The sequence below is a fragment of the Schistocerca gregaria genome, chromosome 2 (genome assembly GCF_023897955.1).
Source record: "Schistocerca gregaria isolate iqSchGreg1 chromosome 2, iqSchGreg1.2, whole genome shotgun sequence".
Classification (NCBI taxonomy): domain Eukaryota; kingdom Metazoa; phylum Arthropoda; class Insecta; order Orthoptera; family Acrididae; genus Schistocerca; species Schistocerca gregaria.
In genome coordinates this window covers 529,158,348-529,178,626 of record NC_064921.1, presented here as the reverse complement: position 1 = coordinate 529,178,626, position 20,279 = coordinate 529,158,348, and the positions used below count along the sequence as shown (strand labels likewise).

The 20,279-nt window shown below is 39.8% G+C and overlaps 1 protein-coding gene across 1 annotated transcript in view; it reads right to left on the bottom strand.

Annotated features, from left to right (window-relative positions):
- LOC126335869 (G-protein coupled receptor GRL101-like) overlaps nt 1-20,279 on the bottom strand; it is a 697,223-nt gene that overhangs the window by 39,405 nt on the left and 637,539 nt on the right. The window contains exons 24-25 of the mRNA XM_049999341.1: nt 7,996-8,143; nt 2,147-2,238 (exon numbers count right to left, since the gene is read on the bottom strand). Coding sequence (XP_049855298.1) covers nt 2,147-2,238; nt 7,996-8,143 — 240 coding nt within the window. The remainder of the gene's footprint in view (nt 1-2,146; nt 2,239-7,995; nt 8,144-20,279) is intronic.

Here is a 20,279-nt window from a genome sequence, read left to right as displayed (position 1 = left end):
ACGACGTTCTCTCAGCTACAATTTCTTGTTCTATGCTACTTCAGCGTATCACTTTTTATCATCTGACATTAAAAAATGAAGTAGTCTACAAGTTAAACAATGTTGATGACAATTATTAGAGCCCACTACTAATATTATCATAAAATTATGTATAGTTCTGTGAATACTATATACTGGGAAATTTAATTACTTATACAAATCTAGACACTAAATTTGTAGCAGAATGGGATGTATGTTTAAACTGGACCTCTCAGAAGAACTACACGACTACAAAATTGTAGGGTTTTTTGAGTGACTGAGGAACAGGCGTATGTAAACAGAGAGGCGCTCTGCACCGCGGTGTAGCTTGCTCGCCAGGTTTCGAGAGGGTGCGTTTCTGGATGAGGTTTCGAATATACTGCTTCCCCCTACTTATACCTCCCGTGGAGATCACGAATGTAAAATTAGAGAGATTCGAGCGCGCACGGAGGCTTTCAGACAGTCGTTCTTCCCGCGAACCATGCGCGACTGGAACAGGAAAGGGAGGTAATGACAGTGGCACGTAAAGTGCCCTCCGCCACACACCGTTGGGTGGCTTTCGGAATATGAATGTAGATGTAGATGTAGATGAAATGAGACAGAGATTTCAGTCATGACGCATCATTATCTATAACACACAACAGAGACTTGCATGTTGTAGAGACAAAGTCAACTGGAACATCGAGGGGGATCCGAGGTGTTCAGAGACGCGTCTCATTTATGTTTGTGGCGATCAGATCGACGTTAATGTGTCCATAAAAGACCAGTTGAAGGTTCACAGTAAGCAGAGCCTCGAGATCCAAATCTCTCCAGCGCCTTGAATTATAGTGTAGGGAGCTGCTGGTTGTGTCATCAAGACTGAATTGGTAAGTCTTGAATGGATGTTGGATGATTATCAGCAGTTGGTGAGAATAGCAAATGCTCTTGTGATGCGTTTCACGCTGTTTATGCTGCTACTGTGTAAGTGCTAAAGGAGACCAAACAGCGGAGACCATCAGTCTCCTATTCGACTCTTCTCCCCCTCCCTCGGGACGGAATAAGTGTATCCAGTCTGTCTACATATAGAGTAAATTCTGTGTGAAAATGTGAGAAAATATTCTAAACGTGTGCGTACAGTGTATCTCAGGTATTCACATGGAGATATTCGGGAAACCGCCTAAAAGCCACATTCAGATTGGCCAGCACAAGAACCGCTCGTCGTTAACTCGGCGGTCTGATTCGATCCGGGGCGGCTATTACCTCATCCCGTAACCTGTCGCTTTAACGCTCGCGGCTACGTGGGCATGTCTGCCTTTCATGAGTAGGGTTCCAAATAACGTGGACCAGTAGAATGTGAAAGATCTTCACAATGCGATTCGCACCAGGGATGGTTTTAAAAATGTGTGGATCGCTGACTGCCCTGCTCGGCTCCATGGAGCATATCTGAAAAGTGGGAATATTTACTCGCACAGTAACACACAAGCCTCCAACCAGCAAGCTACTGGGTCGGAAACAGCATGTATTTCAGACGTGGCAAGATATTCCTCAACTTGACGCTAAGAGGCTATTCATTTACATGTCACAACAAAATCAACAGTAAATTCGTGGCTATTCGGATAACAACTCGTACTAATTTTTATGATGGGCATCAGTTCCGAATGAAGTGAAGCCGTGATTATGTGACGAAGATCTTGACATAGCTTCATGTATCCTTTCCATTTCACTCATAATATCAGCTATGGTATCTTCAACGTCGAAAACAGAAAAAAAACAACCTTGTAAGGAAGTGAGAAACGAAAGTGTAGCATATAAAGTGAAATGATTATTTATGGCGATCTGTCCAAGACTCCTATATTTTTTATATTCCTACAAATAACTCCTATTTTTCGAGGCAGACTTTTTACAGTACTGGGATCATACTTTTGTGTCTCGAGGACGCTGCTGATTCTCAGTCACAGACAACATTACCAAAATTTGAGAAATTTTGCTTAACAGCAATGATCACCATTTGATTTCCTGCAAGTAAAAGCAGTATTTTATTACAGTATTATTTATAGTCGTAAAATATATGGTTGAAGAAACGTTTACTGTTTTCATGTTGTACAATTAGTTAATTATACATACATAAATTTTTTAATTGTGTACTTACATAGGAATACAAACACGGAGTACTCCCATCCGCTCGGCTTGTCTGGAGTTATGTGCAGGGCTAGGCAAACACCGGATCTCCCGTAGAAATTTCTTGGATAAAGGAGAACAGAATCATTGTTAATATGATAGCAAAGTAAGTCACAGACATTTTAGTGATTTAAACTATCATGAAATGGAAAGAAGTGAACACTGGAAAAATGACTCGTTTAAAAATTAGTCGTACTGAGAGCAACGAGGATGCAGTCTTTACCAGTTGCGTGGCTCTGACAAGGCAGTGCGGTTTTGACGATATCTGTCGCGGACAGCTTGTCTCTGTTAAAACCGGGCTGCCAACCTATCTGACGGGATAATTTCGAGATTGCAACCGTCTGTTTCTATTTTCCGCACTGAAAATGAAGTGTAGCAAGTAAAAATATGTCACTACAAGCTCCGAATTTCATATATCATGTTAGAAGAATATATCTTTAAATGTTTCCCTACAGATTTCTAGTTGAAATTCAGAGTGACGATTTTTTTTTTTAGTTATCATAGTTCTTGACATGAGTAATTTGCTTTAAAAAAAATAGTTATTTCTCACCGCTGCTCAAATATTATTTGTGTCTCCATAAATCTTTGCAGATTTGAAATATGTTTTCGCATGTATCAATTTACAATGAAAAATTAAATAAGTTCCACAGATGAAAATCAATTGATTTTATTACACGCTAAAGTAGTATACTGTAATTGGCGGACAGGTAATGATAAATCGACGGTTTGTTGGACACGGGGTAGCCACTGGAACTTAAAGCAGAAGCCTCAGAGAGACAAAAATCTATCGTGTCCTCCATACATCCATAAAACGCAAGAATTATGGATTACAGGTTACGAGACATAATAAATAAATAACGAAAGTTTAAAATAAAGTATAGCCATGGGATTAGTAACATCGTGGTACATCCAGCGCTATCCTTGAGATGAGCATGTAATTAAAGCCATTTCGCTACATATTATGTATTCTTAGGTCGAATGGAATTAGCTCACAAAATCTTAAGTTAGAATTTAAGTGCACTTATATTTCCTTTCTATGCTAAACATTCTAGTGACAAAACAAAGAAATTAAGTTGCATTGTACCTCTGAAGATATTTTGACAATGAAACACTTTTTCACTGATAGCATAAATTCTTGGTACAAACAACAAAGTAAAGAAATGAATTCTCCCTCTTACTGAAAGGTAAAGATTAACATATTATCTTGGAAGGAACTGCGTCTATCATACTAAAGCCTAGAAACCTTATTGCTGGACAATAATAGAATAAGTTCGTGGTGGCTTTCGCCTAATTTTCCCAGCTGCAACTACATAACGATAACTGAAAATCTTCAGACATTAAGAACCAATGTAAACTGTGCCCTGTTAGCCACTGCTTCTGCAATTTAGCAAAATATTTCAAATTGAGGATTTAGATTCCAGTTAACAATAACTGAACAGTAAACTGACACCTTGTAGTGTAGAAAGAAAAAGTGACGCCAGATCAAGCCTAGAGAGCAATGTGTAGTCGACCGACGCCCGTGCCATCCTCCAACCGATGTCTTTATTTGGGTACGGTACTGAGGGCTACGGGGTCAGCTCACTGCTCTCCGAACAGTGTCAGCTTTCTGAAGTTTAGGCCCGGCACTTCTCATTAAAGTTGCTCCTCAGTTGGCGTAATGAGGAGGAGAGTGCTCCCACCAAGGAAAAGCCCTGGCAGGACCAGCCGGCTGACAGCCCAGTACCTTGTAATTGAGCTAGTGTTGCACACGGTGTTAAGTAAATGGTTTCAAGTGTTGAATAAAAGCATCAAGTAAGTAGTGCCTTTTTTCAGATTGGGGGCCTATATGAGAGATAGTGTGAGTAAATTGACATCAGTGGGTATTGCCTGTGCATATTATCTACGTAAACAGCTTGCAGCGATTTCTCTTACCTGTTGTCATACACTTTCAGTCGTTCCACGTCTCTAAATACTCTCCTGTTCTACGGAATTTATTGAACGCGACTTACGATCGAATGAATGGCTGTATGGCACGTTTACTCGTCATCAGTTCCAGTTGTCCCACTTTTTTATCATTAAGTTATTTTAGTTTGAATTTCATCCTTGTTTTCTAACTGTCATAGAATTCATTAATTATGGTGTAAAGTACGTATTTTAATTCTGCGGTTGGGTACACTTCGTGTTGCTGTAATCGTCATTTACCTCTATGGAGGTAGAGAATACATTCCACCTGTCAGTACGTAAAGCACTCCGTCTTCAGGCCACAAGTGGCCCATCGGGACCATCCGACCTCCGTGTCATCCTCAGTTGAGGATGCGGATAGGAGGGGCGTGTGCGGTCACCACACCACTCCCCCGGTAGTTACGTAAACAGTTTGTCTGTTTCTGCTTTACAGGTTAATACGTATTATTTTTGAGACCTAAACAAAGAATTAGCCCTACGTAAGCATAGACAGCTGTGACAAACTACTTGAAGCATGTACTCACACTGGCATCTTTCGGTATCGGGGCATTAATTTGGTGAGAATATTCTTTTCACTTTATGGTAACCTCCCTATCTCGTGAATTATGGCCTTACACGCTAACCTGTGAATACAGGTAGCTTGTCTCTCTCCTTAATTTTATCTTTCACGAGTGAATCTTCTTTCAACTTTTCTTCGTTATGATGGTGTCCTGCATAAGATCAATAACGTTTTAATAGAGTCCTCTCAGTATGAATTTAACTTCATCTGATGTTATAAATCACTTAAGTTTCTTCCATTCTGCTCACAAACAAGTATTGTAAACCCGCATGTTATTACTTTATTCGTAGACTGTTATTCGTAGTGTGATGGGCATACACGGGTATGACAACTATTAACAGTGGTTTCATTTAAACATGTTGGTTGAATATTTCCTTCGCAATTAACATTTCCTTTTTGTGAGCCGGCAATGTGACCTTTCGGAATTAGCAAAAACTTGTATTTCAACATACTGTATCATGAGGGATACGAGTATGTCTCACTTTTTAACTTGATGTTGTTTGGTATGTAACTCATGAAACTATAAGAACATTCCATTCTATTATTCGATTCATGCTACGGTAAAATTTTGTCTTTTGCTGTCGAGCATCGTTGCTGCATTATTGACTATTTCTTCCGTTCGCATAATAACCTTTCATAGAAATTTTTCGAGTTGCCAAAGAGTTAACTGCTCTCCGTCCCAAATAATTAATTTTCGATGTCATGTATTCTAAGTAACATTTGAACATTGCTTAATATATTAAGTCGGCTTTGTCTCTTTCAATTTATGCATTCATCACTCTACGTTGATAAAAATAGGGAATTATATAAATTAACTATAATAAACATGTTTATGATACGGTTACAACATAAACAACCCCGAGGGAATTAATTACAAAATTACAAGCCTTCAACTCTATAGCGTACTACCCATACCCACTGTTACTTTCGCAGTGTGGTACCTCGTGAGCTGTTACCAAAATTCAATAATCGTGTATGAAGGACGCGCTTTCCCATTTTTAATTCTTGGGCAGCTGAGAGAAACTGATAAGGATTAGAGCCACAAAACGTTGCGGAAGGAGGAAAGTCCTAGGTATTCCGAGAACTAGAAACCGTTCTGGTCTTTAAAAGCGAGGTATCTGTACTTCCCGTCTCTAACCAGTAGAACTTTGGTACTGGATTGTTGATAATGCCATCCCGTCATTGACGAAAAATGATCTCAGATATCACCTTAAATATGAAATAGTGCGAAAGGACGAATAATTAAACACGAGTGTACCAGAATTCGAGCCCGACACCAGGCCTAGCAAGATGCCCATCTTCCAATAAACAGTTACGATGTATTTCGTTGTAATATCGTTTCGACGATGATCGAGTTTTAACAAAACCACCGTATCAGAGTAAATGAAAAGTCAGAAATGCATCGTCTTTGCTAAAGACTGAAAATATTTTAATCGTAACAACGCCATTAGGCTTGCGGTGCCTCGGCGGGCCGCTCTCCTTTGGATCTTCTCTATCTCCTCTGTTAACCCGACCTGGTACGGATCGCACACTGATGAGCAATACTCAAGTATAGGTCGAACGAGTGTTTTCTAAGCCACCTCCTTTGTTGATGGACTACATTTTCTAAGGACTCTCCCAATGAATCTCAACCTGGCACCCGCATTACCAAAAATTAATTTTATATGATCATTGCACTTCAAATCGTTCCGTACGCATACTCGCATATATTTTACACAAGTAACTGCTACCAGTGTTTGTTTCGATATCATGTAACATACAAAAAAGGATGCTTCTTTCTATGTATTCGCAATACATTACATTTGTCTATGCTGTCACTTGCCACTACCTGCTCCAAGTGCCTATCCGATGCAGATCTTCCTGCATTTCTCTTCAATTTTCCAATGCTGCAACTTCTCTGTATACTACAGCATCATCCGCGAAAAGCCGGATGGAACTTCCGACACTATATACTAGGTTATTTACATATCTGGTGAAAAGCAATGGTCCCATAACAGTCCCCTATGGCACGCCAGAGGTTACTTTAACGTCTGTAGCCGTCTCTACATTGAGAACAACATGCTGTGCTCTGTTTGCTAAAAACTGTTCAATCCAGCCACACAGCTGGCTGTTACTTTGTTCGTCAGGCGACAGTGCGGAATTGTATCGAAAGCCTTCCCGAAGTCAAGGAAAATGGCATCTAACTGATAGCCTGTATCTAATATTGTTTGGGTCTCGTGAGTTACACGATCGCTGTTTCGGGAAACCATGTTGGCGATACGTGTGGTAAATACTGTCCTTCAATCCCCTCCCTCTTCTCACCCACTTCCGGCAATACGCTGACGACTCTAAATACGCACCTACTCACCACATCCTCCTACTCTTCCACGGTTCCCTCCAACGTCACATGAATCTTCCGGTCGATGGATGGCACGTATGAGAAATTGTAGCAAATCCACTGAAAAGCCCATTCACCATATGCGGTTGCACCACTTGGCGTTTCCGTTGTCCGGATTTGCACCTCTCCATCTACAATCAACCCATATGTCTGCCTTAGGCTGTTAAGTATTTAGGACTGACACTCGACCTCCTTACCATTCAACACACAGCCCAGGGGCTGCATTGATGGCCTAGCCCTGTCCAGGCACCAAATACTTCGGCGTCTGAAGACATGTTCAAGTATCCAGCTAAGCCACTCTATCAATATCCCACCTACCATGCACCTTTACTCGTTGTCCATCCTCTCCTGCCGCATTTCAACCAACTTCCAGGCCCCAGTGATGAAATCCGTCCTGACACACCCCATTCTCTCCAGCTCTAGATATGACGCTCCATCTCATACCATTATTCCAATTTCCTTTCTCTCCCTCTCACCATTTAACTGACATCACTACCTGCGGCTCCGCGAGGCCCCATAGTCATACTTAGCTTTTTACCTCCATTATGAAATTGTTATCATCATTATCATTAAACCACAGCATCTTTCTCATTGTAATCAGTGGTTATAATGTAACTATAATATAAAATCGTTCAAAACGTTTCAAGGCTGTAAATATTGTCACAGAAGTACTTTTAAGAAAATCATGCATTATATTTTTACGTCTTCCATATAACTGTAACTTTTGGCTGAAGATCGGTTCTATCTGCCACCAGTCCACCACATAGATTGAAAGAGAAATAACAATTATTTTTCAAAAAGAGTGCACCTGTGTGTGAGGCCAGTTCTGAGAAGAAAAACGAAACCACTCGAACGAAGCAGTAGTGGTGTCCAAGAGCTTTTCCACATCGCAGTGGCACTACGCCTACCCCCACACGATGCGCCGCCAGCGCCGTGGACTCACCTGAAGTAGTCTATCCTGAAGAGCGGCAAGCCGGACAGGAACGCTGCAACCGCCCAGCCCGCCGCCATCAGCATGCGGGTCTTGGACATTTCCAGCCTCCGGATCCGGAACGGAAATATTATCACCAGAAAACGGTCCAGCGTGATCACTGTTCCATACAAATTTACATTTTGTTACTGCTTGTCATTCCCCATAACTACAAGTACAGGGGAAAATGTACAAGGTTATTGAAGAACTTCTATTACGTGCATTGTTATTTGGAGATAAGTAATCTATATACAGACGGAGGTAGGAAGTTTTATAATATGAATTTAGATTGTATATTTTCACTGTGGCCTCCTTATTCCGCACGTATAATATCTGAGGCCTAACCGATAGCCGAATACGTCCTACTCATGAAGAGTTCGCTTTTGTGTTACCGACGTTGTCACAACTGTGATATGCTTTCGCAGTCAGCCAGAGCTGTTGGTAGAGGTGCAAAATCAGCTCTCTCTCTCTTACAAAGACCCACAATGAAATGTCACAGGGCTGGAAACAAGGAAATCTGGTTAACCAAGACTTCACTGTGGTCCTCTTGGTATAAAATCTACCCATCGTCGAGGAAATGATTAATTCAAATATGATTTGGCATAAAAATAGAAAAATTCCCCAGGTGTGTATAGGACTCGAGCACTGAAGCTTCTGTACACACTTCATTATGTACAAAGACAGTTTATCCATTCGAGGAAACGGGGATATTTATGTTATTTGCCTTTTGTCGAGCGTGATACTGGCGAGATATTGCTCTCAGGCTGTGCAGAAGTTTCTAGAATATTTTAATTTCAAGTTCGAAGTCGGATAACAAACGACAACAAAATATTTTTTTCGTGTGATATAATTACAAAGTAGCAATTTCGGAGTTTTTCCTTCAGTTTTACTGTGGAAGCTTGCTTCTTGCCAACTTTCATGGTTGTAGGTTAACGGGAATTACCCAAATGACCGTGTTTCTGACTCAATTGACTAATAAGCTTAAAAATTTTACACCGAAAGTATATTTACCTTAGTATGTGGCACAAATTGCAACTGATGTGCCAAACTGTTCCGTGGTAAGAGGGTGTTCACAGACGGACAGATAGACAGGCCGAGAAAAATGACAAAAACATAGTTCTTCGTGTTATATAATCAGAAATTAAAAGTTAACGGATTTTTACCTTTTCTTGTAGTATGAAGCCTTGCTTCTTGCCAAATTTCAACGGGAAGTATACTATACATTTTGATGAGTGAGTTTGCGAATGTCAGGAATGGCAGTGTCTTTTCATTGCATTGACTTAGAAGCTTAAAGTTTTTCCATTAACTTAATATGTGACATAGATTGCAACTTGATATGTTTACTAGTTGATATGTGTACTCGTTACTGAGATATAGGGTGATTAATACTCGGGCAGACAGACAGACAACAAAGCGATCCTATAGTGGTTCCGTTTTTACCGACTGTGGAATGGAACTCTAAAAATTATGTCCACTAAGTTGAGGAAAAAGTCATTGCTCCTGCTCCTGCATGAGGAGGTACGTTACTCCAAGAAATGTTCCCTCCATACAAAAGATGTGGATAAACCTTGTTTGGCGATAAGGCCCAAAACACGTTTAACTGCTCTCAGTCCCTCTCATGTTACACTTGCCCAAATAACAGTGTGTTTTAAAGCACCACTAAGTGCATGCCGGGCAGTGTTACACGGTTCGCGAACATTTAGAAAAGTTCCGCTCACGTTCACATCGATAACACCACACACACAGTTTGGTTACGTATTCCATTCCGGAGGATATGAGGGGGCGGGGGGGGGGGGGGGAGGGGCATCTGACAATCCCTTAAACTAACCACATCACATCAAAACCGTTCATAACCACTCCGATTTAGCGGTACGGAACAAAGGACCAAGCAAAATAAGAAGACTCTTTCATGCTACACGATTTCACAGGGTTTTGGCGGACCTCAATCGAAACTTCGTCTTACTTCCAGAGGTGTTAGGTTATTAATAACACCATTACTGCACATTTCATATCATAAGAGTTAATTAAATTGGATGCACATTTTTGACTAATGTTGCACATAAATATTCACTTCTTACCTGGATAGCTGTGATTATACTCTGTTTCCAGCCTAACGTTTTAGCTACTAGGTCAGTAACAGGAACATTTAGTAAGGGAAAAAAGATATTTAAGTGTATTGTCGTGACAATTTATGGACATATACTTTATACTTTTTCGAAAAATAAATAATTTAAAACTTCAAGCAATGGTTCCAAAGAATGTTTTATCCACGTGATGTACACTGATCAGGCAGAACATTATGACCGACCACCTTATAGCCTGTACGTCCACCAATGGCATCAATAACAGCTGCTACGTGTCGTGTTGTGGAAGCAATGAGACCTTGGTAGGTCAATGGAGGAAGTTGGCACCTCATCTGAACGAACAAGTCACCTAATTCCCGAAAATTCCTGGAAGGAGGCTGATGAGGTCTGACACCAAGTTCAATCACGTGTCAGATGTGTTCGATAGGGTTCAGAAATGGGGATCTGAGGCCCAGCACATTAATTGGAACTCGCCCCAGTGTTCCTCGAACCACTCCTTCACACTCCTGGCCTTGTGACAAGGTGCCGTCAGAACACACAGTCGCCATAAAGTGGTGTACACGGGCTGCAACTAGTTTACGATACTGCTTGTCCGCCATGCTGCCTTGCGCGAGCTCCACTGGATCAGCGGATGGCCATGTGACTGGGAGTGGAGCCACCACCCGCTTGTCTCTGTCCCAAAGTAAAGGTGTCAGGGAGCTGTTCCTCTGGAAGACGATGGATTCCCGCACTGCCCTCCGCATGATGAGGAAGGTGTCGCGATTAATTAGACCATGCAACGCTCTGCCACTACACCAGCGTCCAGTGACGATGGTCAAGTGTCCATTTCGGTCGTAGTTGCTCAGGTCGTGGTGATAGCATAGGCATATGCATCGGTCGTCGGTTGCGGCAGCCCATAGTTAGGAGTGTCCGGCGCACTGTGTCTTCAGACACACTTGTACTCTGTCCAGGAATAAAGTCTTATGTTAATTCCACCACAGTTCGCTGCCTGTCCTGTTTTAACCGTCTTCTCAGACTACGATGTCCGACATCTGTAATGAGGGGTGGCCGCCCAACGCCACGACGGTTGGACACGGTTTCACGTTGGTTTCGCCACGTGTTGAAGACACACTCCACAGTACCTCTCGATCACCCGACAAGTCGTGAAGTTTCCGAAATGCTCGTGCCGAGACTCCACGCCATCACCGTCTACCCTCGGTCAAACTCAGGCAGATCGCGCGCCTTCCCCATTCTACACACGCACAGCACGCTTGCTGATATTGCATGCGTGTGTCTGACTAGCAGCCATTCCTCACCAGGTGATACCTTTATCACCTGGAAGGGTTCATATCAATAGCAGGGCGATGACCATTATATTCTGGCTGATCAGCGTGTGGCCAGCAAAGCGATGGAGAGATGATTTCATACTAATCTAACACTTCCTATCATCCTCTTCACAGGTGTAAGAACTTCAAGGTCTAATTGCCTGCTTCAAAGCGTATGAAACAAGTGACAACCTCTAGTATTAACAAAAATGCCGAAAAATCAAAAATCATTGGTTTTTGCCTATAGTGTGATGGATCTCTTTCTGACTCTTAGCTACAAAAAAACTTTAAAAAATAAAGTTACAAGTAATTCACTAAACGAAATTTTTTCTTATTTCATTCTGTGTACAAAGGTTAAAGAACAAACAGATATGACCTCAAAAGTTTTCATGGAACATTTTCAGTCCATATTTATCGTGGAAACGTAAAGGTCTTTCAAGACAAAAAATGAAGTACTGTGTTACGGTGACTGAATACCGCAGAAGACTCTGCTCTTGAATTTGTCTATCTTGCGGAAACTTCCTGCAAGATAGTCGCTAAGAAAATAATGAAATTAATTTTCGTAACCTCTTATGCAGGAGTATTCTGTAATTCCCCATTGATTCCATGTGCAGTCGTGCTGAGTTGTACTCAGGTAATAATAGAACTATAGGATTTAAGCTCAGAGTTTCATCCTACTTCCATCTGGTGGAATTCCTTAAGGAAAGTTAGGCATTAGTGAAGTCCGAAAGAACATATCTTTCCATCATGTCCCATACATAATAAACGGAAGGGTTGTCTGCTGATTGTGCTAACCATAGCAGCTTACGACCATCTTGCAGAGTTCGTCGGGTAATGCAAGGAATAAATTCATGGGCGTTGGCTTGAATCATCTTGAGGTAATAGGAAGTGGCTCAGAATAGAGTGGATGATATTCTGAATGTATCCTGCACTATTCACTGTTCCCTGAACGAATTCCAGACCACTAGCAATAGCAGATTAGGCTAGTTGCAATATGATACCTACAGATGGTCGTCCGTGCGCAACTGGTACACTCCGAAAGTTGGTGCTGGACTCCGAAATGTCGATCACTGACTGCTAGGCAGAATCTGCTCTGTTCATTAAATACATCACTGTGCCATTGATCCCTACAGCAGCGAACTGCTTGAGACAATCCAAGGCGGGTTGAACACTAACGTGTGGGTATACGTGGCTAGTTACTACCTTCGTAGAATCCCACTCCTCGACGGTCCCCCCTCTGATGACTAAATTCGTTTTAATTTGTGCTGAACTCGCACTGCTACCAGCGAAGACTCCTATGCCACTCCAGTGCAATGGTCCAGACATCAGTCTTCAATTTTCTGGCGTCCTGAACCAGGAAGACTGTCATTAACTTCTTCCTTGGAACACCACAATGGCATAAGAGTGACACCACGGATATCATCTGCGGTCCAACGCACTGGAAAATTCTTCAGCGATAGTTTCTAGGGTTAATGTAGGTTAATTCTTACAAAGATGAAAACAGCAACCAGCCACTATTAATACTGCTATTTATTTAGGTAAGTAGCGCCGTTACCGGTTTCGAACTGGCAAGTTCATCATCAGACGGCTGTTCACATGATTTTCAAGATACACTTTACATTATCGTCCGTTTTCGATTTTTATTATTCCACTGTGGCGAAGTATTTTTGGTGTGTTGTTGCTCTACGGTAGAAAAACAGTGTTAGAAGCACCCTATGTGAAAATAACTAACCTGCAAACGATGAAATACAGCGTAAATAAATATGTGAGGTCAAGTGGTTATGACACTGACGTCGAAAATTCCGCGCTGTTTTGCTGCGAATTTGCAGGACTGTATTTAGGAATATTCGAAAAATACAATCCCGCAATGAGACAGAAACATGAGTGGACTAATAAATGACAAACTGCTTCGAGTATCGAAGTATTTATTGTCTTCAGGACTCCAAGATTTGAACATGCTGCCATTGGCGTGCAAATATGTGGGACGTTAGATCCAATTTTAATACAACGGTACGCAAAAATTATATTAAATTACCTACGTGTAATTTTTTACAGTGGAGTCCACTGTACGCTATCAGCGCATAGAGTACAAAACAGTTCACTCAAGTCCGTGTTCTAATGGTGAATGATCTTTTGGAAAAACGACTATCGTTGGGAACATCTATATAACGTTAAATTTGACAATTTTGATGTCGAATGCATCAGGGAGATGTCTTCTGAAAAATATAATACATTGACACATTTTGGAACACGAGCTGTAGGGGATAAGCTAGGAAAGTACTAACTGTTCACGAATGCGTGTATGGTGCTCTCCTTTCTTGTATGTGACATACCAGTGTCGCTTATTATTTACGATATGTCGACACACTAGAAAAGGTTTGTTTTGAATACATTATTGGTAAAGTAATGAGAACGAAGTTACATTTAACATATAGAACCAATAAATGCAAGTATCTCTAAAATTACTACTAGTACACAAGTTTAGTTGTAATCTTCAAAACGCATTAAGGCTCATTCACAATATTGTGTTATTTGATTTTGTTGTCTTGGAAAAGAAGTAATTGTAGAAATGTACACTACGAGTGTTGTTCGTTAACGAATGATCATAATTTATTGTTAACAGCATTCCCTTACTGATTCTTATAATTATGATGGCCATTCTCTAAACAGTCTCCTTCGGATGCGATGCACTCAGCCTAGCGTCTTCGTCACTCTGCAAAGACATGGCGAAATACATTTAATGAAACGTCCTACAGAATCGCCTCTACAGTCTTCACTACTCCTTCTGTTGATGGAAAATGTCTGCCACGGAAATATTTATCATGTAATGGAATAGAAAAATGTCTCATGGGGTCAAATCCTAACTATAGGGAGAGTGGGGAGTGCACTACAAGTTAATTTTTAGAACATAGTCGGTTAAAACATTTGCAATATGCGGCCGTGTATTATCGTGGGGAAGCATCCAACCTGTTCTATGAATATATGATCTTCTGCGCGAGATATGGAATTGCAAATTTTACAGAGCATCCGTGTTCTATCGTCAGTTACTAGTGCGTATGTATGTAGATAATGCTGATAAAGCATTCGATGAATATACAAACTGAAATAGCCGTAAGTTTCCCGAAAAGCCAGCAGTTATAGATTTTAGGGCAAGGGGCTTTGGTGTTTGCCATAAGGATAAAACCAAAGTAGCCAAGTTTCATCACAAGTAATTGCTCTTTGAAACAATCTCTGCATCTTCCCCTAATATCAACTGCCTGTGGACTTCCACGTGAATGTCTTTTACTCTTCATGAGGGTATTTTTGATGCGTCTTTGAAACTACAAAATTTTTTGATATTTTCACCAGACGCGTTTCGCTTTATTCAGGTAAAGCATCATCAGAGGTCTGCAATTAAGTTTATTTAGATTTTCATTTTCACTTACGGTGATTTTTCGGCTGCTTTCTCGCTTACATCCGGAAATACCGTCTGCTAGCACATCGTTATTTGTGTGTTTTAGAAGCTGATAATTTTCGTCTACTTTTTATATGTTCTACAGCACTATGCATTTCTCACAACACAGTTTTATGCACACCACTGTATTCTCTTTGTTTTAGTACTTCAAGTATATGTCGATGTTTGTGTTTTGTAGTGTTGCCAAAATAATCTTCCCACTACTTTGTCTTTGACCTATAAATATAATTTTTTAAATTAGATTATTGCATGTGTATCATTCTACTTAAGTATGTTTGTGCATATTTAGATACTATATGAGAGTAGAGGAGGAATGATGGTAGAGATTTATTTTTATTTATTTATTTTGGGAGAAGAAACCAAGATGTGTGGACATAAGTACATAACAGTGTGCTGGAGTGTGGGTTAGAGGAGAAGGTGAGGAGCGAGAGGTGAAATGAAATGCGAGGGAGGAGGGAGTTTTGAGAGGGTTGTGAAGGAAGGAAAAGGCTGTTTTCTTTTTCATGTGATTTCATCAATTATTCTATATATTTTCCAATATTTATCTGGTCATTGAGTAACTGTTTATTTTGAGTTAATGCATTTTGTCTGTGGAAATTTTCTTGGAAAGGAGGGAGGTGTCTGTTTTTAGTGATTTTTATGATATTCATATTGTTTTCAATTTTCTTGGAAAGGAGGGAGGTGTCTGTTTTTAGTGATTTTTATGATATTCATATTGTTTTCAATATTGCTTTATCTATGGTGTTCTTCTTTTAGATGACCCACAAATGTTGAATGACTTGTGCATATTTGAATGGTTTGATGTGTTCTTTATATCTGGTGTCAAATGTCCTGCCAGTCATTCCAATGTATATCTTCTCACAATCTCCGCAACTGATCTGATAGATTCCACATTGTTGGTATCTGTCTACTTTTGATGTTAGTTTTGGGATGTGCTTTTGTGTGGAATTGTTTGTTTTGTAAGCAGTGCTTATCCCTTGATTTTTTTAATATGTTTCGTATTTTATGGGTGCGTTTGTTGTGATAGGTCACTGTATGCCAATTTTTTTGTTGTAGTACAAGTTGTACTAATTAGTGTGGTCTGGCTAGTTTTCTCCCATATTTGACCTTTTATGTTTTTGTTTGGTATGTCTACCATTATTTCTTTGTGTCCATTTTTAACGCTATTTGTTTTATAACGGCTAACTCCTTCTGGTAATTAGATGTGTTTAGGGGATCCTGTGCAGCCTGTTTTAAATGTATTTTATTGGTGCTTGCTTGTGGCTCTGTGGGTGGTTTCAAGTTTCATTTAAGATAATGTCACTTTTGAGTTTATTGTATATGTCGAATGTGTGTTTGTTATTGTCTTTTCTTATGGTTCTGTCTAAAAAGTTGAGAGTGTTTTCTTGTTCTTCTTCTACTGTGAACTTTATGTTTTCGTGTACAATATTGATGTCTATGTGTAGTTGATGTATTCTATTTTTATGTTCATCTACCATGTATATTATGTCATCCAAGTATCTGTAACAGTAGATGATGATGTGACTTTTCTTTGTTATTATGTCTTCAAACATTGATAGGTAAACCCACTCTTTGTTATTATCTCCTCAAATTTTAGTTTTCCTGTGTGATTCATGAAAAACGTTGCCTAATGTTCCTGAGACAAGTGAACCAACGGGTAAACCTTCTTCTTGTATGTAGTATTCTTGATTGATGCTATTTCTTTAACTCCCTACTTAAACAGTAGCTTAACTTCATCATATTTCAACCATTTAGCAGATATTCCAGTGATAAACGACTGGTTACACAGATAGCTTAATATGTTACTTAACTCAAAATCACATTCATTAATTAACTTTGTTGATATATCATCATACCCACTAGATGTTTCTGATTTTAAAGATTTTATGATGGTCATTACTTCTGCTGGTATAGTGAAGGTCAAACTCATATTATGGATGTTACTACAAATGTTTGGTCTGAGGTATTCCATAGCAGCATCTACAGAACCTGACAACCCCATCTTTTCAGGAAGAGTTATAAAATGTTTGTTAAAAACTTCTGCAACACTATACACATCTGTCACCAATGTATCATTTACTCTTAATGTTATTTGTCCCTCTTCATGTCTGGTTCTACCAGTCTCCTCCTTTGCTATGTCCCATGTCTCTATTTTGTTATCTCATATGACTATATTTTCCTTGCAATATATTTGCTTTGATGTCTTTCTTGTCTAAAATATTTTTCAGTATTTCCTGTAATGTGCTATACAATCAACATCAGAATTATTTCAGAATGGCAGATACAGTTTTCTTTTTGTTTTACAAGATACCTCTATTCCTTCAGTAATCCATGGCTTCTTTGTAGACTTTGCTCAAACCTTGGTTAGCTTGGGGCGAAAACAGTGTTCTAATAAGGTAAGCTCTTTATATTTTTCATTCATGCCATGAGTACTGTAAACATCATGCCAGTGAATGTCTCTGAAGAGTGTCCTAAGACAATCAATTTTTTGCTTATTGATTATTGATTACCCTCTTGAGCTTAGATTTACCACATTTTATATGCTGTTCTGTGTTAACATTTAACAGAAGGTACTGCATGTCATGGTCTGAGAGGCCATAGACTATGTGTTTTGGAATATAATATTGTTTGTTGGACTTTTCAATAAAGATATTATCAATGGCTGTTTGTAAGCAATTGGCTACCCTAGTGGGGAACTTTATAGTGGGAATTAAGTTGAATGATAGTGTTACTAACTCAAATAAGTTCTTATTGGGAGAGTCTTTAAGGAAACCTACATTGAAGTCACCAGCAACCACTGTTTCTTTGTTTTTGGTTGTTAAATGGACCAGTACAGCTTCAAGGTGATTTATGAACAGATTTAAGTTACCTGCAGAAGCTCCATATGCACTTAATATTATGAAGGATTATTGTGAAATTCTACTTCTGTTGCAAATGCTTCCATAGGCTGTTCTAGGCAAAATTTATGAATGTCTACGTTCTTAAGTTTATGACAGTTCCTGATGAATGTGGCAACTCCTCCTTTCTCCATTTCTGCTCTACAAAAGTGAGATGCTAAACTAAACCCTGTAACGCTTAAAAGTCCTATACCAGTGGTCACATGATGTTCAGAGAGGCAGATTATGTCAGCTGCGTCTGAGGACTCTAATCGTCTATGCAGATAATTAATTCATTAATTTTATTTGCCAGTCCTCGAATACTTTAATGTTATAATGATAGCTGAGATTTCGCTTTGAATGAGTTAAAACTGGGTAGATTTGAAATTTCTGCTGATGGTTGAAAATTGTTAGGCAAAAGCTGTTTATGCTGATGTAATAAGTTACAATTATGTTTTTTTGTTTCTTTCTCAAAAAATGGTTCAAATGGCACTGAGCACTATGGGACTTAACATCTAAGTAACCTAAGGACATCACACAACACCCAGTCATCACGAGGCAGAGGAAATCCCTTTCTTTCTCAAACTGAAGGTTTGTCTCAATCCTAATCTATCTTAAAACTACTAAAATAGACTCTTTTCTGAGCCCTAATACCACTAGTATCTTATCACTCTTGACAGTGCCTCCCCCCTTTACCTTTCCTGCTATTTTGTCTGCCAGTTGACCCTGTTACTCCTGTTGCCTGTTGCCATTTCCCACCTCTCTTTACCCTTCTCACTCCTTCACCTGTCAAGATCTCCCCTGGCCTCGTCTAACTCAGCCTGAAGGCCGCAACCTTCCCCCGCCCCCCCGGTTCTAGTATCTTCCTATTTCTACTACATATCCTACAAAACCGCTGACGAGTCTCATTTACTTCCCCTATTCCTAAGCCACTAGAGTCACCCACATGGAAAAAACTACAGCACCCTTCACACCAAAGACCCAAACTACCAATTCTACGGCAAGTCAAGCACTTTTCCCTCATGATGAACGTAATAGTTTATTAAGGATAAGTCAGTTACATTACAGCTAAAAACGAAAATGGGATTCCAAAAATTTGGCCTATACGCAACTATGAAAACAAAAACAACAGTGGAATGTTTCTGAAACAACGACTTAAACTTTACACTACTTTCTGGAAATGTGAGATAATGAGGAGGTACGCTACAGTTAAATTGCTGGATAGAGCAAAGAACAATTAAATGAAGTTCTATAGATTTGCTGCGGCAAAACGTAAGCAGAAAATACGACAGTAACCCGATTGTACGACCTTTTCGCGTTTTCTGCTATATTACGCAAAGAAAAATGAAACCTTTAACGGGTCGCTTATAAAACATACTAATACACGTAATCAGTACTAAACTAAATGTTTTTGTAATCTAAAATGACTTATGTTGACAAGAACTCGTGCTAGTCGCCTGGTTGCAGGGCTGCAGGGGAATGGATGGACGCACCGAGCTGAAATTTAGGCTACGCTGTTTACGGACCCTTAGCAGTGTAAAAAAGCGTAAAAAATTGAAGCTTCTAAGTCAAAGTAATGAAAAGATGCGGCAATTTGCGTCACTTATTTTTATACTCGCAAATTCACTCAATAAAATTTATAGGGACTTTCCGTTGATCTAGAACGTTGATCTAGAACCATAAAATTCGGTACGAAGCTAGGTTTCACTGTAGAAGTAAAGGAAAAACACGAAGATACTGAATTTGTAGTTATATCACACGAAATTGTTTGTTATCTGACTTAGGTCTGTTCCTCCGTCCGTTGATACCCTTTCTTTACCATAAACGGTTACATATATCATTTTAAAATTCATGCCACATGCTGAAGTGTGGAGTAAAGTGGTGGTGTACAGTGGTTAAGCTTCTACGTCAATGAAATGAAAAGATAACGGTCATTTATTTCACATCTTTGACACTCACACCCGCACTCATTAAAACCCGTATGATAGTTTCAGTTGTCGTACAATCGTGAAATTTTGCACGAAGTGAGCTTTCCCAAGTAAAAACAATATCAGAAAATATCAGAAAATTATATAGATAGTCATTTTTTATCCGGTTACAAACTTGAAACGAAAATATTCTCGAATGTCTTGTAGAGCCTGGGACCGATATCTTACGAGTATCATTGTCGATAAGAGGCAACAAAGTCTTGGAGATTCTCTATTCCTGAAAAAAATGGATGCTCTGTCTACATACATAGTCTAATTTGTACGGAACCTTCAAAGCGGGTGTCCTACTTGTACCTGGCCAGCTATTAAATCCAAATACATTCTAACTACGATATGACATTTCTTGCCATCGTCTGGGATCTCAGTGATTGCCCATCAAGTGTAAATATAGTGCTCCAGATGTAGCTGCTGTTCTAAATGTAAACCGGCGAACATCGGGGTTGGCTTGTTTACTGAATTAGTAATGTTGTGGACATGTTTTAAGTAGCCCAAAGACCAAATACAAAGGGATGGAGCATAACAGAAAGCGCCTGCTTGGATTAGTGCTTCAG